The sequence below is a fragment of the Chrysemys picta genome, chromosome 7 (assembly GCF_011386835.1).
Source record: "Chrysemys picta bellii isolate R12L10 chromosome 7, ASM1138683v2, whole genome shotgun sequence".
Classification (NCBI taxonomy): domain Eukaryota; kingdom Metazoa; phylum Chordata; order Testudines; family Emydidae; genus Chrysemys; species Chrysemys picta.
Genome location: NC_088797.1, coordinates 31413177 through 31436115, shown reverse-complemented (window position 1 = coordinate 31436115; position 22939 = coordinate 31413177). Strand labels below are relative to the sequence as shown.

General features: G+C 48.9%; 1 protein-coding gene across 1 annotated transcript; it reads right to left on the bottom strand.

Annotated features, from left to right (window-relative positions):
- Positions 1-1518: 1518 nt before the first annotated feature.
- On the bottom strand, positions 1519-19928 carry LOC101947010 (solute carrier family 22 member 6-A-like). Its single transcript, XM_065553003.1, has 10 exons — positions 18869-19928; positions 16992-17095; positions 13748-13902; positions 11492-11660; positions 9894-10017; positions 9132-9247; positions 7785-7999; positions 6742-6850; positions 5301-5504; positions 1519-3456 (listed from the first exon to the last, which is right to left on the bottom strand). The coding sequence occupies exons 1-10, from the start codon at positions 19268-19270 to the stop codon at positions 3378-3380; spliced, it is 1677 nt and encodes a 558-aa protein (XP_065409075.1). The 5' UTR covers positions 19271-19928; the 3' UTR covers positions 1519-3377.
- Positions 19929-22939: the final 3011 nt, after the last annotated feature.

Here is a 22939-nt window from a genome sequence, read left to right as displayed (position 1 = left end):
CTTACTCTCACAGAGATTGTGAAGTACACAGCAAGCAGCAATAACAATGGGAATATTGGTTTGGCTGAGGTCTGAGCGAATCAGTAACGTGCACCGGCGACCCTTTAAACGTCCAAATGCACATTCTACCACCATTCTGCACGTGCTCAACCTATAGTTGAACAGCTCCTGACTACTGTCCAGGCTGCCTGTGTATGGCTTCATGAGCCATGGCATTAAGGGGTAGGCTGGGTCCCCAAGGATAACTATAGGCATGTCAACATCCCCAACGGTTATTTGCTGGTCTGGGAAGTAAATCCCTTGCTGCAGCTGTTTAAACAGATTAGTGTTCCTGAAGACGCGAGCGTCATGAACCCTTCCCAGCCATCCCACACTGATGTTAGTGAAACGTCCCTTGTGATCCACCTGTGCTTGCAGCACCATTGAAAAGTACCCCTTGCGGTTTATGTACTGGCTGCCCTGGTGCGCCGGTGCCAAGATAGGGATATGGGTTCCATCTATCGCCCCACCAAAGTTAGGGAATCCCATTGCAGCAAAGCCATCCACTATGACCTGCACTTTTCCCAGAGTCACTACCTTTCGTAGCAGCACCTCAGTGATTGCTTTGGCTACTTGCATCATAGCAGCCCCCACAGGAGATTTGCACACTCCAAATTGTTTCCCGACTGACCGGTAGCTGTCTGGCGTTGCAAGCTTCCACAGGGCTATCGCCACTCGCTTTTCAACTGTGAGGGCTGCTCTCATCTTGGTATTCTGGTGCTTCAGGGCAGGGGAAAGCAAGTCACAAAGTGCCCTTATGCATGCGAAAGTTACGCAGCCACTGGGAATCGTCCCAGACCTGTCCCACCAGTCTGTGCTTGTTTCCCAGGCCCAGAATCTGCGTTCCACGGCTAGAACCTACCCCATTAACACCATGATCTCCAAAGAGCCAGGGCCTGCGGTTTGAGAGAATTCTGTGTCCATGTCCTCATCACTCTTGTCGTCCCCCCTGCAGCTGTTGCCACCTCCTCCTCGCCTGGTTTTTCAGGTTCTGGTTCAGCATAAATTACACAATAATGCACGAGGTGTTTACAGTGTTCATGACTGCTGTCTTGAGCTGAGTGGGCTCCATGCTTGCTGTGGTATGGCATCTGCACAGTTCACCCAGGAAAAAAGGCGCAAAATGGTTGTCTGCCATGCTTTCACGGAGGGAGGGGAGAGGCTGTACCCAGAACCACCAGAGACAATGTTTTTTGCCCCATCAGGCATTGGGATCTCAACCCAGAATTCCAATAGGCAGGGGAGACTACAGGAACTATGGGATAGCTACCCACAGCGCAACACTCCGGTAGTCAACGCTAGCCTCCCAGAACAGTGAAGCTGCAGCAGCACATGCTTCACCATGGGCTAGCCCTGTGACTAATGACCCAGGGGTCCAGACAGGCTTGTACAGCCTATGCTGAACTATTGCTCTGGTACCTGAGCTAGAGAGAGTAAAGCTAGCTTCAGATATGACTGCTCAAGCTGTAGTCACCCCTTCAGTCTTAATTTATACTGGTGTAATTGAGTGGTCTGGTGGTTAAAACTAGGCATCAGGATTCTTGGGTTCCATTTCCTGTTCTGTGAGGGGAGTAGGGTCTAGTGGTTAGAGCTGTAGGGGCTGAGAATCAGGACTCCTGGGTTTGGTTACCAGTTCTAGAAGGAATGGAGTCTAGTGTGTCTGAGCAGCAGGAATGAGGGTCAGGACTTCTGAGTTCTGTTCCCAGCTCTGGATGGAGAGTAGTGTCTAATGGTTAGAGCAGATGGGGCTCGGAGTCGGGACTCCCAGGTTCCATTCCCAGCTCTGGAATGGGAGGGGAGGTTAGAGTGTGTTTGTGTTGGGGGGGGTTGGGAGTCAGGACTCCCGACTCTGAGGGCAGTGAAATGTAGTGGGCTAGGGCAGGGGAAACTGAGAATCAGGACTCCTGGGTTCCCTTCCCTGTTTTCAAAACTGAACGAAGGAAATATCCTTTCTGACATGATGGTGTTAGACTGTGGAACTCACTCATAGAAGATGACATTGAGGCCACAACTTAGGAAGATTCAAAGGGGAACTGGAATTTTCTATGGGTAACAGGAATATCAATAATACAACAAAGAGTTTTAGAAGGCATATAAACCTCATGCCTCGGGCCTTAAGCCAATCTGTGACTAGTGAAGCTGTGCGAAATTTTTCAACCAAAACTGTTTTGGGATGAAAAATGCAGATTTGGTGACACTGCAATGGTTCATGATTTCATGTTGGTTTTGCTGAATTGTTCATTTCAGGGGGGAAAATCCCCCAAAAGTCTAAATGTTTTGATTTTTCGATTTGAAACAACTTTGTTTAGAAATTTCCTTTAATTGTTTTTTAATAAAAAAATACTAAAAAGTTTAAAAGCAATTTGCAATCAAAGCAAAATGTTTAGTTTGAAACACATTTATTACTCTTTTTGATTTGCTGAAAATTTTGAACAATTTCATTTTCAGCCAAAACATGTTCTTCCCTTTGATTTTTTTCCAGATTGCGAGTGAGCTGAAAAACTCATTTTTCCCCCAACTTTAATGACTGTTCAAGATCAGGATGAGACTTAATGGTGGGGTGATAATTTCATATCTGCCCACTGCAGATTTCTTACACCTTCCTCTAAGGCATCTATTGCTGACCACTGTCAGAGAGACTACATGGACCTTGGCTGTGATCAGTCCAGCAGTTCCTATATTCTGACACCATTTCTGTACATATTCTTACAGAATTCCCTTAAGAATTGCCACCACGTGACTGTCCTGCAGTACTGGGCCAATCCTCAACTACGTGGATTAAGACGTGCTGAGGATCTGGCCCGAAAGTATTTGCTGAGCTCTTGGGTACCATATGTTGGATCCCAGCAGAGTGCAACACTAGGTTTTGAACTACATGGAGGAGCTACATAGAGTAATTGATTCTTGTCCCCCACCTTGCACAGCAGCAGGTCCCGTGGTATAAATTCCTGCTGTGATTTGAAGATCAACATGCTGTTTGAAGAGGTTGATTCCCTGCATTAAGTGCAAAATTCAACCCCTATGGAGTTGTCACTGATGCCTGCATAGTACTTCTGGCATGCTTAAAACAGTAAAAGAGATAGGGCGGAGTCTTCAAAAGTGCCTAAGCCCCCACTTTCAAAAATGATTGGGAGCCACATTTTCCAAGGTATTTAGGTGCCAAGAGATTCAGATAAGTGCCCAGTGGGATTATCAGAAGTGCTCAGGTAGATGAGGCACTTAACTCTCATGGGAGTGGCTAAGTCACTGGTGAAAATGGAACGTAGGCTCCTAAGGCACTTAGGCACTTTTGAAAATTGTACCCATAGCCCCTACAACAGTTGCTCGTTTTTCTTTCCTTAACTGGCTTCCTTGGCTGAGTCTGGCATGGTGGGTTTCAGAAGGATCTTCATTTCTTGTTCTTCATCTCTCAGATGCCTGGGTCTCAATGAAAAAGAATATCAGTAAATATTAACATTTATACAAGCATCAAGAAATGTACTTGGCTTAAAACATGCTTGGAGCTAATGGGGCCAGAACCCACCTGGTGTAAATTAGCCATAGCTACACTGGAGTCAATGGGATCAGATTATCTAGCTAATCTATCTAAATGACTGGAGGATAGCTAATGTGATGCCAATTTTTAAAAAGGGCTCCAGAGGTGACCCTGGCAATTACAGGCTGATAAGCCTCACTTCAGTACCGGGCAAATTGGTTGAAACTATCATAAAGAACAAAATTGTCAGACACATAGCTGAACATAATTTGTTGGGAAATAGTCAACATGGTTTTTGTAAAGGGAAAGCATGCCTCACCAATCTACTAGAATTTTTGAGGGGTCAACAAGCATGCGGACAAAGGAGATCCAGTGAATATAGTGCATTTAGATTTTCAGAAAGCCTTTGACAAGATCCCTCACCACAGGCTCTTAAGCAAAATAAGTCCTGGGATAAGAGAGAAGGTTGTCTCATGGATTGGTAACTGGTTAAAAGATAGGAAACAAAGGGTAGGAATAAATGGTCAGTTCTCAGAATGGAGAGAGGTAAATAGTGGGGTCCCCCAGGGGTCTGTTCTAGGACCAGTCCTATTTAACATATTCATAAACAATCTGGAAAAAGGGGTAGACAGTGGGGGGGCAAAATTTGCAGATGATACAAAACTACTCAACATAGTTAAGTCCCAAGCAGACTGCAACGAGCTACAAAAGGATCTCACAAAAGTCGGTGAGTGGGCAACAAAATGGAAAATGAAATTTAATGTTGATAAATGCAAAGTAATGCACATTGTAAAACATAATCCTAACTGTACATATACAAAGATGGGGTCTAAATTAGTTGGTACCCCTCAAGAAAGTGATCTTGGAGTCATTGTGAATAGTTCTCTGAAATCATCCACTCAATGTGCAGCAGCATTCAAAAAAACGAACAAAATGTTGGGAATCATCAAGAAAGGGATAGATAATAAGACAGAAAATATCATATTGCCTCCATATAAATCCATGGTATGCCCACACCTTGAATACTGCGTCCAGATGTGGTCACCCCATCTCAAAAAAGATATACTAGAATTGGAAAAAGTTCAGAAAAGGACAACAAAAATGATTAGGGGTATAGAATGGCTTCCGTATGAGAGATTAATAAGACTGGAACTTTTCAGCTGGGAAAAGAGGCGACGAAGGGGTTATTATCAAGGTCTATAAAATCATGAGTGGTATAGAGAAAATAAATAAGGAACTCTTATTTACTCCTTCTCATAATAGTAGAACAAGGGGCCACCAAATGAAATTAATAGGTAGCAGGTTTAAAACAAACACAATAAAGTATTTTCTCACACAACGCAATGTCAACCTCTGGAACTCCTTGCCAGAGGGTGTTCTGAAGGCCAATACTATAACGGGGTTCAAAAGGGAGCTAGATAGATTCATGGAAGATAGGTCCATCAATGGCTATTAACCGGGATGGGCAGGAATGGTGTCCCTTGCCTCTGTTTGCCAGAAGCTGGGATTGGGTGACAAGGCATGGATCACTTGATAACCTGTCTGTTCATTCCCTTTGGGGCACCTACCATTGGCCACTGTCAGAGGACAGGGTACTGGGCTTGATGGACCTTTGGTCTTACCCAGTATGGCCGTTCTTATCTATCTACCTATCTATCTAATCATGCATATCATTTCTTGTTTGTGCTCTCTCTCTCTCTCTCTCTCTCTCTCTCTCTCTCTCTCACAAAACTCCCACAAGCTGCGTCATGGCTACTGTGCTTGCCTCCCAATAGATTCTACTAACCGTGTCTCCACCTCCTCTATGGTCTCAGGCAATGGCACGTTGAGCGTCTCGGGCAGGAAGGTCGCTGCAATGCCGGAGATGATTGGGGCAGCTCCATAAATAATCAGTGGCAGGAAGGGAATGTATTCCTCCAACATCTTCACCAATGGGGCAATGATGCTGCCCAGACGCGCCATGGTGTTGCTCAAACCCATGCCAGTCTGCCTGTGAATTTGAAATCATAACAGAGCTATTAGCATAAGCAACAGTGATGAGAAAAATCTGGGCTAAGGAGCTCACAGGCAATAAGACAAGCAGTACCTTTCAGCCAGGCCCTGTGGACTAGTAGAGTGACTAGGGAATCAGGACACTTGGGTTCTTTTCCTTGCTCTGCCACTGACCCACTGTGTAACCTTGGGCAAGTCACTTCCTCTCTCTGTTCATCTCTTTCTCCTCGCACCCTCAGTCTGTCTTCTCTATTATGATTGTGAAGAGCAGAGACTACTGTCACTATGTGTCTGGGCAGCACCTGGCACAATGGGGCCCTAGTCTCAATTTGGGGCTGTGCAGTGCCTTATACAATGGGGGCCCTGATCTCACTCGGGATCTGTGGATTGCCTGGTACAATGGCGACCTGATCTCAGTCAGGGTCTGTGCAGCAGTTGGCACCATGGGGCTCTGGTGTGGTCTCTAGTTGCTAACTTAACAAATGGGATCTTTCCTGGGGGTAGGTTACCACACAAGTGCAGGGTTTCTTGCAGCTGGGACTGAGCTAGCTGGATCTTTGATCTGATGTGGCAATTCCTAGTTCGTAGAAAGGCCAAATTCTGGGTGGCTAGACTGAGACGCCTCAGAGGGCCCTCACTTTTCAGATGGCACATCCTCAGCAATTGCAGAGAATCAGGCCCAGTTGCAGTGTCCTAACGTGGGCATCCCCTGAGGTGCCCAAAATCACTAGTAGAGCTGGTCGGGAAATTGTTTTCCTGTCCCATGATACATTTTGAGATTTCAAACATTTTTCCCATTCTGAATCAGGACGAACTACTGACATTTCAATTTTGTGAATTTAACAGTATAAAAAAATCTTGGTTTGGGTCCCTCACATCATTTCATTTTGATTTCGACCATTATGAATTTGTACAAAAAAGGGTTGTTGTTTTCTAATACACATTTCAAAACACAAAGTTACTTCCAACAAGAAAAAACTGAAATTTTCATTTTGGAAATGTAATTTCCAACCTCCCTCCTCGTCCCTCCCCCACCCCCCACACATTTTTTCCAACCAACCCTTTCCCGTGAAAAGCTTTGGCTTTGATGAAATAGCTTTTTCCGTCAGAAAAATACATTTTGATGAAAAATTCCCAACCAACTCTAATCACTAGTCACTTGGCTCTGGCCTTTTGCTGTTCCACTGGGCTGCATGTGAAGTTTGAGCTGCACCCTCTGAGTTTTTTCTACATACCTAATCACTGTGGGGTACAGCTCACTCGTGTAGAGGTAGACACAGTTAAAGGAGGCAGCAAGACAGCCTTTTCCAACAACAGCCAGAACAGTGCGCAGGGTCTTCATATCTTGGGAGAAGCACACAATGGAGGAGGGGTAAGCAGGTGGCAAAAGGCTGAAATGCTCAAGAAGGATCAGGAGTCAGTGGGATGTATCCCCAGCCACTGATGCCGATGGGGCCAGATCCGCAGCTGGGGTAAATCAGCATAGCTGCACTGGTGCCAATGGGGCCAGATCCCCAGCTGGGGTAAATCAGCATAGCTGCACTGGAGTCAATGGGGCCAGATCCCCAGCTGATACAAATTGGCTGTAACTCCATTGGAGTCAATGGAGTCAAATCCCCAGCTGCTCCATTAAAGCCAAAAGAGGCAAGAAATCAATGGAGCTGGGCTAATTGACACCAGCTGAGGGTCTGTGCCTCCGTTTGCCATCTAGAAATAAGAGTGATAGTCCTTTCTGTGTTGTGTCTATTTAGATTGTGAGCTTTTTGGGGAAGACCCTGTCTCTCCCTTTAGGTCTGTGCAGTACTCGGCACAATGGGGCCCTGATGTCTTCTGGGGTCTGTGCAGCACTTCGCCCAATGATCAAATACTAATAACCATCTACCCAGCTTTGTTTGTGAAACTGGGTCTGTCACCCCTCCCAGACAGCGGCTCATCCACTTCGCAACCATCTTGCAATAGGCCAGCCTGGATCAGGCTGAATATGTCTCTCAGGTTGCTTCATGGGGAAGTGCCATGGCAACTGGTGTCATAAACACGTGTCAGCTGCTTCAATCCCTGGCAGCAGCAGGTGGTTCTGTACCCTGCAGTACCTCAGCCACAGAACACAGCTGTGACGTATCGGTGAGCTTGAGCCCCATTAGCACTTATGGATCAGCTCTCCTGGCTCTTCTCCCTCCCCTGCAGCTGACCATATCAGCCAGGCTTTGGACCTTTGGTAGGACAAAGGCTTGAACACTTCCGGATCGAACACTGAAAATCCAGGACACCAAGTAACCACCTTGTGGGACAAAGATGTTGGCTAGGATAGAGAGTCCAGCCAGGATGAGGGTCAAGGCCTGTGTGAACCGGCGCCCGATGAAGCTGATTGTGAGGACTGAGATGAACCTCGCTGGGAAATCAACAGCTCCAAAGACCAGCTGGATCAAGAAGATATTGACACCGAAATTCTGCAGGTCCATGGCCAACCCATAAAAGGCAAAGCTGGTGGAGAACCTGGGATGAAGCAGACAGGTATTGATGCATAGAGAGTCCTTATCATTGAGTTTATTTGTAGCAAGCACATTCCCTTTCATCAATAGGCCCTGCAAATGTGTTTAGTGGTTGGAGTCAAGATACCTGGGTTCTCTTCACTGCTTTTGGTGGCAGTGTAGTCTAGTGGGTAGACTGCACTGTGTTCTGTTCATGGCTGTGGGAGGGGATTAGAGTCTAGTGAGTTAGACTGGGGAGCAGCTGGGAGCCAGGACTCCTGGGTTCTATTTCCAGCTTTGGAAGAAGAGTGGGGCCTAGTGGTTAGAGCAAGAGGGGACTTTGCTCTGTTGTTAACTCTCAGAGAGGAATGGGGGCCAATAGCTAGAACAGGACACACTAGGCACCAAGGATTCCTGGGTTCTTTTCCCAGCTCTGCACATGGAATGTATCCTAATACTAGGAATAGGTGACGATAGGAGCCAGGACTCCTGGGTCCTATTCCTGCTTCTGGGTAGAATCATCTCCTGATGGTTTTCTCTACATGCTGTCTCCCAAGTGGGATTTACCGAAGTCTAGCTATAACATACTGAATTTTGATCTCGTGGGATATTCAATCGAGGTGAAATTGACTGTCACTGACATGCCATGGGATGAAGTGGAGCGTCAGTGGGGCTTAGTAGAACTGAGCAAAATTTTTCATCTAAAACGTTTTTCAGCACAAAATGCAGACTCAGTGACATCAAAATGTTTAGGGAATTCATGTCCCTTTTGCTGAATTGTTTCAGATAAAAAAAAAGCCCCACAAAACAAAAACAAAACAAAATCTAAATGTTTTAAGTTTTGGTTCAAAATGAATGTTTGTCTCAAACATTTCTTTAATTTTATTTTAAAAAAATCTAAAATATTTAAAATCAAAACAAAATGTTTCACTTGAATCTTTTTTTCAACTTTTTGATTAGTAAAAAATTAAGAAAAAAATGGTTTTCTGTTCAACGCAAAATGATTTTTGTACTGATTTTTCGGAATTGCCTGCGGGTCAGAAAATCCATTATTTGCCCCATTCCTCAGCAAATAGTCGTGCCTAGTTTACTTGCTGCAGGCTGCTTCATATCATAGTCTCAGCTTCCTCTTTGTGCAAGCACAAGAGCCGACTAACCATACAAAGCAGAGGCAGAAGGAGATCCGACGTACGACAGGGGTCCGCACCAGGTCGATGAAGGTATAGCTGATCTTTGCAGAGGCTATTTCTTTCTGCATGTTGGATCTCAAGACCTGGGGAGAGAAGAGAATTCTGGGTAATGGCATGGGGCCTCCATGGTGGGAAAGGCCTGGAAACAGAGCAGGGGAATGGGAGGGAATGAAATTCCGGATCATCCAGTGGTGCCAAAATTCTAGTTCAGAGGAGGCCTCAGGCTAGACAAAATAATGCGTATGTGTAGGAAGGGATGGATGGATGGATGGAGAGAAGGGTGTGCATGGGGATGGATGGATATTTGGATGGATAGAAGCATTTTTATGGGGATGGATGGATAGAGAGGTGTCTGGGGGGGATGAAAGATAGATGGAGATGAATAGAGATTATGTGTATGAGTATATGTTTATAAAAGATAGGTGTTTATGTCTAGAGATGGATACATAGATGGCTGGATAGGTGGTTATGTATGTACGGCTGTAGGTAGAGAGATTGATAGAAGATACCTTGTACGTGTGGGAATCCTATTGTACGAGAAAGAAGTCAGACCATGGTGAGAATTCCATTGCTTACGGAACACTAAAGCCAGTTGCGCCACTGGTGTACATGTGCAGAGTCCCCATGACATGAGTGCAACCAGGCTGATTTATATCTGTTTGTCTCGCATGCCTATATCGGCCGCTGGAGTTGGTGGGAGCTCTCAGCCTCTCTGGGATCCAGTCTTACCTCTATGTTGAGTCTGTCTCCTTCTTCCTCCTTCCGGTTTATCCTGGCCACTCTCTGGAGCTGCTTCACTGCCTCGTCGGGTCTACCGGCTATTACCAGCCAGCGGGCGGACTCAGCGAACCACCTGGGAAGCAGAAAATATGAAAACACACCTGCACGGAACACGCACATTGCTCTTGTTGAACTGCGATGAGCCCCACTGGAGCACGGTGCTGTTCTTCTACACTAGGGGCAGTGCCCAAAGCCAGTGCAGGGTACAAGCAGTGACAGAGGCAGCAGGGAGCATGTTGTGGAATAGCCTCCGTGGAACCTGCATTCTCTGGTCTATCTCCTCCCCCCTGCTACCTGCAGCCCCCTGGCGAAAGCCAAGTGTTACTGCAACCTGAGCCTCCATTCCCGCCAGGAGACTGCCCAGTGGCAGCAGGTGGTACTGCACCTTGCCATGCATCAGGAAGGAAGGATGGTGATAGCTGAGACCTGACTTCAATTCCCTGCTCCCCTGTCACTTAGTCTGTCTCTGTGTCTGAATCCCCTCATCTGTACAATAGGGTAATAGCACTGCTCTCCCTCAGAAGGGTGTTGTGGTTACAGCTGGTCGGCACTTTTCTGCTGAAATATTTTTCCATTGAAAAATACGGGTTTGTTCAAACTGAAACTGTTTGCAGGTAAAGGTCAGTTTCAATGAATCTCTTGATTAAAAAAAAAAGAAAAAGTTTCAGAATTTGTCCTTTGTCAAAATTAAAAGTTTCAACAATTTTGATCATTTACACTAAAAAAAAGGGGTGGGGGTGTTAAAAAATAAACAAGCCCTGAAGACCCAGTCATGGGGCAGAACTCCATTGTCCCAGGCGCTGAACAAAAAGACAGTCACTGCCCCAAACAGCTTATAATCTAAGGACAAGACAAGCAACAAAAGGTGGATACAGACAGAAGAGCACAAGGAAAAAGTGAGACAATATTGGTCAGCATGATAGGCAATGATCTCTGCACACCAGCAACCTAACCGTTGTCAGGGGTTTTTTTTAAGCCACACAGCAAAGTAGAGTTTAAAGAAGAGTTTGAAGAAGGACAATAAGGTACCTTTGCTGATGTTTACAGGGGAACTCCTCCCAGGTATGAGGGGCAGCATGATAGAATGCACAAAGATGCTTGTTTGAAAATTTAGCAAGAGGGCAACGCAGGCAGGCATTCTGTACCACTCGGAGTTGGGAGTCGGCATTGTGCTAGTGAATGACAGATGGGATAGGTATGGTGCAGTAGGGCGTGAACGGCTTTGAAAGTGAAGATGAGTAGTTTATGTATGATGTGATGAAGAATGGGAGCCAGTGGAAGGCTGCAAAGAGAGGTGACATGGACAAAGTGATGAGACAGGGAAATGATCTTTGCAGAAGTGTCTTGAATGGATGTAAGTGGAGCAAGATTGCATTTGCCAAGGCCGGAGAAGAGGATGTTGCAGTAATCGAGATGCAAGATTCTGAGAACTAGGATAAGAGATTTGTTTATTCTACTTGCTTAAAGTTTGTCTCATTCTTGCATCCAGTGAGAAAAGCAGGATGGAAGGGGAATGGATCAGAAAGGATAAGGGTGAGCTAACCTACCAGGAGTAGATGAAGCAGATGAAATAGGGCAAAGACACCACAAGCTGCAGCCAGCGCCAATTGGGGATGGCGTAAGCCACCCCAGCCAGAATGCACTGCCCGATTGTGTAGCAGTATCCATACATGGTGCCCACAACGGCCCGTGTGCGGGTGGGTGTCCATTCCACAGCTGGGGAGAGACACACACAAAGGGAAAATAATCTCTCTGTCCTTGTGCTGATGACCTCCAGTGGTGAGAACAAGCATGAGCGGAGGCAGCAGGAACATGTACAAACAGCTTTCCCCTGGCTCTTTGAGGCTGAGATGAAATAGCTCCCCAGAACCTGCATTCCCTGAGCCATGCCTCCTTCCCCTGCTAGTTGCATCCCACCTAGTGGTAGTAGGTGGTACTGCACCCTGCTGGAGGCACTCCATTCCCCCTCGCCATGGCAACAGCCAGTACTGCGCCCTGCAGCAACTCCACCCCCTGGTGGCAGCAAGCAGTACTGTACCCTGCAGGGCTACAGCAGCACCAGTCCCGCAGTGGCAGCAAGCAGTACTGCCCTTTGCAGGGTTGCAAACACTCCAGAAGACCGTGCAACGGCAGCAGGCTGTAGTGTACCCTGCAGAGTTGCAGCAACTCCAGCACCCCACAATGGCACACTTATGCACCCTGAAGTACATCAGCCACAATACACAGCTGTTATGTAATTGAATAGTCTGAGTCCCATTAGCCTCTGATATCCAGCTGCCCCTGGGTCCTCTAGTTCCTAGAGGACCTGTATACATTGTATAGTGCAAGGGACTTTCTAGTAATGAGGAGGGCATTCTGCAGTTCCTGGCTGATGCACATGGCCTGTGCCTGTTCTGTAGAAGACATATTGTGGAATATCTGTTCTGTTGTGAATCATCGTCATCTGATGACGGCCCTCCACTCTAATAGCTTCCATTCCATTCTTGGGGACTGTAGGGGTTCATCCCCCTCCGGGGCGGCTGGGAACCAGGCCGCCTCACTACTTAGGTCCGGTGAGTCGGGGAATTAGCCTGGCTGTGCGGCAAACATTCGGAACCTCAGGCCCTCAGGACGGGACTGAGCAAACAGTTTTAGAACAGCAGGCCCAGGCCCTGGGTCAGGGCGGGGCAGTAGAGAGTCTGTAGCTCAGGCCTTCAGGCAGGGGCTGAGCAGACAAATAAGTTTAGGAGTCCCAGGTCCTGGCTCCAAAGGCCCTGGGAGAGGGGAGACTGCCACCCGCATGTTGGGTGGCAGGAGGGATGCAGGCCCACCCACTCCACTGCGTCCTAGCCAGGGGCCCTAGCAGCGGCAGAAGACCCACTGCTGCATCGGTGGGGATCTTGACTGCAACACACTGACATTGGCTCTGGGTGTGCTGCAGCCAGACTAGGGTCGGCTGCCCCAGGCTACTTCCTACCTCCCCAACTAGAGGTACCTGCGTCTGGACAGAGTCTTCCAAGGAGTCAAGCACCATGGGCTCCTCTGGGTACCCGGCAGGCAGTTGGCTTGGCAACTCCTCTGGGTAACTTGCCACAGACGAGTTTACCAGTTTCTCCGGGGGCTGGTCGGCGTCTGGCAAGTTCTCAGGTCGGCCACAATCTGCAGGAGTCTCCCAACCGGGAGCTAGGCCACAGGTGTCTGGCTTCTCCGGTGGCCAGGCCTCTAGTGAGCTCAGGGGTTGGGCTTTTCTACTTCCTGTCCTGCGCCCTGACCTCTGCGGGGCGGGTGCAAGCTCCACTGGCTTCACCCACTTTGGCGCCGGAGGGGTGCGTCTCCCTCCGGGATGGCTGGGAACCAGGACGCCTCACTACAGGGACCTGCATGCTATTGGAAGTTGCCCTGTTTTGTGGCATCTCCTGTGCTCTGGCACCGCAGAAGCACATGGAGGTGGGATTGTACCAGAGAACTCAGTTCTCGTTTAGGTACCACATTCTCAGAAGAGGACAGGCTCAGACTTCGACGTGCAAAATACCTCCTAAATAACGTGCTCAGGTCTTTGTCAGCTGTGGCAATCAGTGTTCCAAAGGGAGCTGCTGAGTGCTTTGGTAAATCCAGGTTGGAATGGGACCTAGGACTTTTGGAAAATCTAGCTCCCAATTTTTGGTGCTGAGATCTTGGACATCCCACCCATGTGGTGTGTGCTTCTGGTCTCTGTGTGCTCCCACCACAGAGTAATTTATCAGCAGCGGGAACAAGGCACCTCCGTCTATCCCCAGTAACCAGCTCATCTTGTGTCTGGGATGGCAGGCGACAGACACACTTACACAGAGAGACACCGTTCATCGCAATACCCGAGATGGCCATTCCGGTCAGGAAACGGAAGATGCAGTAGGCAGTGAAGCTGGGTGAGAAGGCAGTGCTGGTGCCCGTGACAGCCATCTGCAAGAAGCACCAGATCAAGGGAGACCTGCGGCCAAACCTGAGCCAAAAAGAACCAAGAGAACAGGTGAGGGAAACCCAGGATACTGAGGCAAGTGTGTTCAGAGTAGGAGTTAAACCTGGTGCAAGGAACTATTGGTGCCATTGACTGGCTTGGGGAAGGGGCAAAGAGGCAGGAGGCCTCAGTTCTAAAACCAGCTCTGTGGCACGTGACAAAAGGTTATTGATGAAAATACTTCATGTCAGCCGTGCTGTAGCTGCTAATGATGAGGCCTGCAGGGCTGGATTAAGGCAATCTAGGGCCCTGGCAGTAGGGTTATCCCCTGGCTGGTATTTGACTGTTAGAAAAACATGCAATCTTGAGTTCAAAATCTCAAGGGCTGGAGAATCCACCGCAGCCCTTGGGCCGTTGTTCCAATGGTGAATTCCTTTTGCTGTTAGAAATTTGCACCTTATTTCCAGTCTGAATTTGTCTAGCTTCAATTTCCAGCCACTGGCTCTTTCTCTGCTAGATGGAAAAGCCTCTTATCAGATTGCTGCTCCCCGTGTAGGTACCTATATTAGGGTTACCATATTTCCACAAGCAAAAAAGAGGACACTGGGGGGGGGAGGAGCCCCGCTCTAGCCCCGCCCCTGCCCCACTCCCATCCACTCCCTCCCACTTCCCACCCCCTGATTGCCCCTCTCAGAACCCCTAACCCCCCCCGAATGCCCCCTCCTGGGACCCCTGCCACTAACTGCCCCCTAGGATCCCACCCCCTAGCTAAGCCGCCCTGCTTCTTGTCCCCTGACTGCCCCCTCCTGAGAACCCCCTACGACCCTACCTGTCCCGACCCTTATCCACACCCCCATCCCATATTCACACCCCTGCCCCCAGACAGACCCCTGGGAACTCCCATGCCCTATCCAACTGCTCCCCACCCCCTGATAGGACCCCCAGAACTCCTGACCCATCCAACCCCCTCTGCTACCTGCCTGCCTTGACCCCTCTCCACAACCCTGCCCTCCGACAGCCCCTCCAGAACCCCCAACCTATCTAACCCCCCCGCTCCCTGTCCCTGACTGTCCCAACCCCTCTCCACACCCCTGCCCCCCGACAGCCGCCCCCCAAACTCCCGACCCATCCAACGCCCCCCTCCCTGTTCCCTGACCATGGCCGGCTTTAAAGACCCCAGGAATTGGGCTGTGCTCTGGCCCGGGTTGCGGGGCTTGGGGCCGGGCCGGAGGTGCTCGGTTGGGGCTGGGCCGGTGCCCTCAGCCGGAACCAGGGCCGGTGCTGCTGGGGCCCGAGCCGGGCCGGGGGTACTCGGCTGGCGCCAGGCTGGCGCGCTCGGCCGGAACCAGGGCCACTGCCCTGGGCCCGGCGGGAGCCATTCAGCCCAGGCCGCACCTCTAGGGTTACCATATTTCAGCAAGCAAAAAAGAGGACGGGAGGAGCCCTGCCCTAGCCCCGCCCCCGTCCTGCCCTAGCCCTGCCCCTGTCCCTCCCACTTTCCGCCCCCCTCAGAGCCCCCAACCCTCCCCCCGCTCCTTGTCCCCTGATTGCCGCCTCCTGGGACCCCGCTCCTAACTGCCCCCGCAGAACCCCACCCCCTACCTGTACCCTGACTGCCCAAAACCTTATCCACACCCTCCCCAGAAAGCCCCCCCCCCGAACTCCCGGACCCCCCCCCCGTCTCTTGACTGCCCCCTCCAAAACCTCCCTGCCCCTTCTCCGACCCCCTAACTCCCTTGTTGTTGGCCTTCACCTAGGGTGACCAGATGTCCTGATTTTATAGGGACAGTCCCGATTTTTGGGTCTTTTTCTTATATAGGCTCCTATTACCCCCCACTCCCATCCTGATTTTTCACATTTGCTGTCTGGTCACCCTACCTTCACCTAACGTCTCTTTGAGCCGTTCGTCCCGGCAGGCTGGCTGCCAGGGGAGGAGGAGCGGGGGAGGAGCTCCAGACTGCCGGTGCGAACTGCCGGAGGCGATCTGCGAATGCAGGGAGGGAGAGAGGGAGGGAGTGAGCTCTGCTGCAGGGGAGGTGGAGGACGTGCTCTCTCTGGCTGTCGGAGCCCCATGTAAGTGACACCATCCGGCCGGCTGCCCTGTTAGCCGCCCGCGCTCTGCATGGGGGGGGAAGTCCGGACATTTACAAATTCCCCCCGGACGCTATTTTTAGCTCAAAAAGCCGGACATGTCCGGGGGAATCCGGACGAATGGTAACCCTACTCTATATAGAGAGCCCCATGTTTTTTGCAAATGTGAAATAATATGAAATAAAGCTAAAAACTCACCCTACAGTGGCAGCTCCTGTCCTGTGAAACTTGACCTAGCTCCCCACTCTGAACGGGGGGGGGCACCCGGGCAAACCTGAGCAGCACTGGGACGCCGTGTGCCAGGCCACAACACCCTGAGTCGAGAGCCAGGCTCAGCCGCACCGCACAGGACCCCAGGAGCCGCTTCTGCGGGGTGAGTGCAGGGCCGGCTCGGGGGTGCAACACTCACCCGCCCCCCCAGAGCCTCCCAACCCCTGGTGGCAGGACTCCGCCCCCCTCCAGGGCCTCCCAACCCCCAGGGCAAGACCCGATCCCCTACATGGATAACATTAACAAAACAAAAATAACAAGAAATTCCCCCAAAAATAAAATAAACAATTATTAAAAGAATTCAAGAGGCTCCACTTACAGACTGTGATCAAGTCACCCCTTAACCTTTGCTTTATAGATTGAGCTCCTAGAGTCCAGGGCTGCCCAGAGGATTCAGGGGGCCTGGGGCAAAGCAATTTCGGGGGCCCCTTCCATAAAAAAAAGTTGCAATACCATAGAATACTATATTCTTGTGGGGGCCCCTGTGGGGCCCGGGGCCTGGGGCAAATTGCCGCTCTGGGCAGCCCTGCTGGAGTCTCTCACTGTAAGGCACGTTTTCCAAGCCTTTAATCATTCTCGTGGGTCTTCTCTGACCCCTCTCCAACCTACCAACATCCTTCTGGGATTGTGGACACCGGAACTGAACACTGGATTCCATTAGCAGTCCCACCAGTGCCAAATACAAAGATACCATAACTTCGCTCCTCCTGCTCGAGATTCCTGATTCCCCCAGGAATCAGCCTTGTTCAGCTTCATACCGACGTTGCTCTCACCTGTCTGAAAGACCTCCAAAGATGATGCCTCCCGCCAGGACCCCAGCCATGTAGATGGACTGAGCCGCCTGCTTCAGCTGCCGGGAGTCACACACCAGGTCCCACTGTGAGGGAGAGAGAAAACGAAGCTGGGCTCCAGGAGGAAGACTGGCTTGTGGTTAATGCCCCAGACTGGGGCTGAGATTTTCAGAGCCGTTAATGGCATTTAGACAGCCAGTTCCCATAGCAATCCTTACAATTCATTTTAATTTGTTAATTACAAGTCCAAAGCTACCTGCTGTGGAAGTAGATCAAGGCCTAACAGGGATTGGGAGGGGATTTTAATGCAAACAGGTTTTCTTGTTGGCAAGAATCAGGCTAACTGTAACCCTAATAATGCAAGATTTGTAGAAGCGAGAATTGTGTAAGGCAAGTAAAAAAAACTGTGTAAAAAGTTGTTGCGATCTTCTGTAAATAATATAAAATGTAGACTAAAGTCTCAATAAATTAATAAAATAAAATATCAAAATGACCTATGTATGAACAAAATGCAGCTGTTGCTCATTGTTTGTAACAAAAGGTATAAATGCTTGCTGAAATTGTTTACCTGTAGAGAGACCTGCCTAGGAGGGAGAGACCCTGTGTCCTAGTGCACTCTCTCCCTCTACGCAATTGCTTGAGATAATAAAGTATCTGACTTTGCTGCACCCAGCCAAAAGAATAAGAACTCTGTTGTTCTCCGACACTACGTTTAATGGGAAATGTGATCTGCAGGGCATCACAGCCTTAATCTCTATGAGCCTCAGTGTCCATCATCTGTAAAATGAGGGAGGATCATCCTGGTCTCTAGCTTTGTCCCTGTGCAGCACCCAGCACAGCTGGGCCCCAATCACAGTTCGGATCCACAGAGCACCCAGCACAGTCTCAGTTGGGATCTGTGCAGTGCCCAGTGCAATGGGGCCCTGATTGGAGCTGGGGTTCATGCAGTATCCGCACAAGGGTTCCCCAGTCTGAGCTGGGCTCTGTGCAGTGCCAGGCACAACAGGGCTCCACTCTCAGCTTGGGTCTGTGTAGCATCTGGCACAGTGAGTCTCCGAACTCAGCTGGGTCTCTGCAGTGCCTGGCAGAATGGGTCCTTTCGATGTTAATGAAGTATCAAATATAATGATCCCACGTGAGGCGGATGGTTTTGAATGGAGTGAGCATTCAAGAGACTGGGACCCCTACTCCTAGCTCTGACACTGACTTGCTGTGACCTTGGGCAAGTCATGCTGTGAGATGGGATAGTAAAGTTTAGTCACTATTGTAAAGCCCTTTGAGATCCAGGGGAGAGCAGGGCTAGCTCTTAGCATCATTCACAGTTAATTTAATGCGAATTAGTGGATTGTGTCCAGTTTAATTGAGAGGAAACTGACTGCAAAATGGACAGGGGAATTCCCACCCCAACTAGTGCAACAACAGCTTCCTCCTACTCATACACTGAAGGAATCAAGCCTCTGTGAAGCGCAAAGGCCGTGTCCTGCTTTCCTTTACACCTGTGCAATGGCAGCCACTTGAAGCCGCATGGATTGAAGTCTCCTGGGGGGCCAGAATGTAACTGAGAACAGCACGTGGCCCTGGATGAAATTCTGCACTGACTTAGGCTGAAACCAAGCCGATGTCAATAGACATGCAGGGGCTGTTGCTTGGTGCAAATTTTAAAATCGGATACTAAAAAGAGGAGGATTGATAGATAGATACTCTGACCCTCTCTGCCCAGAGGACAGTGAAAATTACTTGCAAAAATCTATGAAAAGGCATAACTCCAACAAAAATATTTTCAACTCATCCACCCCAACTTCCACCGCATGGTTTCAGTATCCTTTTCCCAGCCGGTTACCTGCACTGCTCTCACGTACCTCTGTAATGATGGTGCTGGTGAAAATGCTCTTGTCGTACACCCACCCATCAGTGCAGGGTTCAGTCTCCAGCTCGGTTAGGTTTGTGACTGTGGCGTTGGAGTCTAGGAGCTGACACTGCATAGTGACAAAGCGGTGACAGTTCTCTGGCTGCTGGTTGCTATCCATGGGGATGGAGACCCTGAGGAGGTCCTTGGCAGCGAGCTTTCCAGTGAGGTTGGTGTAAGGAGTGTTGTTGATGTTGATATGGACCTGGCAGTGGTGCTCAGAGGTGGCAGCAGTGAAGTTCTGCAGGATGTTATGGCTGGCCAGCATGAAAACTGGGATAGCCAGTAAGATCCCATAGATGATTTGGAAGCGACCCATCCCCCCGACGTGGTCTAAGAGCTCGGCAAAACTCATGGTGCCGGGTTGAAAGATTCAGCACTAACCGTCTGCGTTAAGCAAAAACAATGGAGCTCGAATAACGGACGTTACTTGAATAGGTCGATTACTTGTAAAAATTAAACGTTGTGTGATCAAAATATCTACACAGAAAGATGTTAATTTGAATCCAGCTTGTATTGCACTTCACAACTTCAAAGACAGCCATAAAGCGCAGCACTTCTTACAAAAAGTCAGCTGTTGGCAAATAGTGTGCATGGATTCTTGAGGGTGTAGTTTCCAAAGAAGAAGCGTTGAGTTATATTCTCCCTAAATAACCGAGTGTGCTACCCCGTTGCTTCTCCTTTGTTGCAAAAATTCCCATGCAACCATCCCTAGTTTTCTGTCAGCTGCGGGAAAACTCCACACACCTTTTCTATGAACTGTAGACGCATAAGGGAATGGTTTTGCCAAGCTTAATTCCACGTTGATCCTTGCATTTTACCCTCTGGAAAAGCAGGTGGGGGTTTATATATCCCTTGGAGGGTTATATAAGGCCTTAAGCAGGTCACTTGGTTAAAATTTTATGTTGTTTTGCATGGATTAAGTCCAAAAAAGGGAAAGTCTGAAAACAATGTGCTAGATATGGGGCTAAATGCTTCCAATGCAGAGGTGACAAACACACTGATCCAACCTGCTAAACCACATTGCCTTTGGGTGAGTATATTATTCACACCACAGGGCTAGAAATTAACTATAACTAAAAAGGATCCAGATTTAGCTGAGACACCACAAGCCCGCCTCTGTCCTGAGTGGGGTGACCAGACAGGAAATGTGAAAAATCGGGACAGGGGGTGGGGGGTAATAGGAGCCTGTATAAGAAAAAGACCCAAAAATTGGGACTGTCCCTATAAAATCGGGACATCTGGTAACCCTAGTCCTGAGTCATCACTATTCTTAAAATATCACTTGGATATACCCACTGAGATTGGGGCCCCATTGTGCCAGGGATTGTACAACCCCATAGTGCGAGCCATCCCTGTCCCAAAACGCTGACAGTCTAAATAGACAAGACAGACCAAAGGGAGGGTTGTAATTAGCGTTGGTCTGAAAACATTTAGCAAAAGGTTTTTGCAGAAAATGTTCTGCAGGAAAGTGTCATTTTTGACAAATGTCTTAACTAAAACATTTTAAGAAAAAAGATTTGAAGACGAAAAATTGGAGATGACAAATTTCAGTTTTTCAGTGTAAAATGACTTTTTGTTTAGAAATCTGAGCTAATTACAGAAAAAAATGTTTGGAAAATACAAAATGGTTGAAAGATAAACAAAACGTTTCAACTGATCAAACCAATTTTTTTTTTTTTTTTTTTTTGAATTTTGAAATATTTTGAGATTTCAACTTTTCATCCTGATTCCAGGCTGGGAATATTTTTGAAATCTCAATGAATTTTCTCTGGATGGAAAACCTGCCCTGCTCTATTATTATCTTCCTTTTACAGATGGGGAAACTGAGGCACAGGGCGAGCCAAAATGAGTTGCCCAAGTGTCTGTAACTGAACTGGGGATGGAGCCCTGAATTCGTGAGTCCTCATCTTATGCATTAACTCTGTGGCCATTCTTCCTCACAAGGCGGCTCTTGTGTGGTGTAGTTTTGATGTCTGACGAGTGACTTGGTATGTCCAGTACTGCCAGAGTCAGCCTAGTTGGCTAATTGGCTTAGTGGAGGTGTCCTTTGTTTGTTCCGTGCTGCCACTCATGCCTTGCAGCTGAAGTGCTAGGGGTCTCAATCAAGCTTTTGGGGTTTTTTAACGAAGGATAATATCTGAGTAAAAAAGAAATGATATGATCCTAAGATTGTTCCGTAATAGGTTGTCATTTGTCTTGGTTCCCAGGTACCAGTGACTGGCCATAGATAGACTGATACATGTGGGGATGTGCATGGGGATAGATGGATGGACAGATATTTCTTTTGGGTCATGTCGTATGTTTGCTGGGGGGAGGGAAAAGCTGAGGAGCTCAGCAGAAGTGGGGCAGTTCTGTTCTGTGGGGTTGAGCAGGGCAGTGTGAGCTCACATAGCCAGTCTGTGCCCCGCCCCACAGCTCTGTGAGGGCCCCTGTCTGACCTGGGCATACTCCGAGGCAGCTCTGCCATCTGCATTGCAGAATCAATGGTGGCTGCAGCCTGTCGTGGGGAGGGAAGTAGGAGCGGAGGCTACTGCAGGAGCAGCTACTGAGTGCAAACCATGGCCCAGCCCATTTCTTCCTCCTTCCCCCCAGGGCTGCTGGAACAAGTTCTACAGGGAGGTGCTGAGAGCCACTGAACCAAACTGTAAACCCTGTACATGATGGAAACCACTTCAAGCCAGGGGGTGCTGCAGCACCCCCCACAGCCCTAGTTCCAGCACCTATGCCTCCCGCCCTCCTGCAAACCATGGCCCAGCCCCTCTCTTCTTCCTCCTCCCCTGCAAACCAGGGCCTGGCCCCTCTCTTCCTCCTCCCCCCGCCAATTTCCACCCCTCTCTCTTGTTTCTGTGTTTCCCTGCAGGTGCTGGCTAGTGCTGCGTGGCTTGCAGGAGTGGTGGTTTAAGGTACAACTGATACCCTGGGGCCCATCACACCCTTGGGGGCAGCGGTGCTGGGATTGCTGGGAGTAGCCAGTGTCAGGGGCTGGATCTCGCAGGGGAACGATTTGAAGGGACTCTGGGACTGGGGTGCAATGACTGGTACCCTGCAAGGCCAAGTTAGGGCTGGCATTGCCCAGAGGACAGTGCGTGAGGGAGGGAGCTGACACCCAGCTACCACAGGGAACGCCCTTGACAGGGCAACTCACAGTCCTGAGCACAGTCCAAGAACTTCCCCTCCCCAGAACAATGGGATGGGTCTCCTGCTCCTCCCCCATCCTTTCTCCCTCCAGCAACACCTGGCCTGGAAAGGTGCCATGGGAACCTCACTGCACGTGCCCCCTTCTAGGCCTGGGAGAGGGGGGTGAAGAACTCCTGCAGCTCCAGAAGGAGCAGAGATGGGGCTGGGGGACAGAATTGCTGTGGGGTTTGGGACGGTACGTAATTCATTGCTGAGCTGGCAAAGGGGCAGATGTGAGGCTGGGGGTAGAGCTGGGAGGGGAACATTTTTTCCCATCCCTCCTCAGGCTTCACGATTTTGACATTTTTTCCCATCTCGCGTTTGGACAAAAAATCGCAATTTCCAAAAAGTTCACGGACCGATAAACCTAAGAAAAAAGTCCAGCTGGGTGACTCAAAACACGCCTTTCAATTTCCACCTTTTTCATGTATTTTTTTTTTTTTTAGTAGAAGTAAAAAATTCAAGACGGCCATTTATAAACTGAAAACAAAACGTCTCGTTTTGAAAAGGGATATTCGGACAAGTTAGACACCCCTCCTCCCCCATCTGTAAATCTGGGATAACAGTCCTGACCTCCTTTGTAAAGCGCTTTGAGAACCATGGCTGCAAAGCCCTAGGCAAGAACTAGGGATTATTAACAGTGGCCATTAAATGAGTCCTTTTTTTTTTCACACTGTCCTTTATTGGGTCAGGGGGTTGCCTGATTGGTAAATGGAAAAATCACAATCTAATAATCTAACTAAAATCAATTTACAAAAGTTGAGCATAGTTCTGTGTGAACCCAACAACAGCATTGTAACAGTCTCTCTTCGTAAGAGATCTTTATTTACAAATCAGCTTCAAG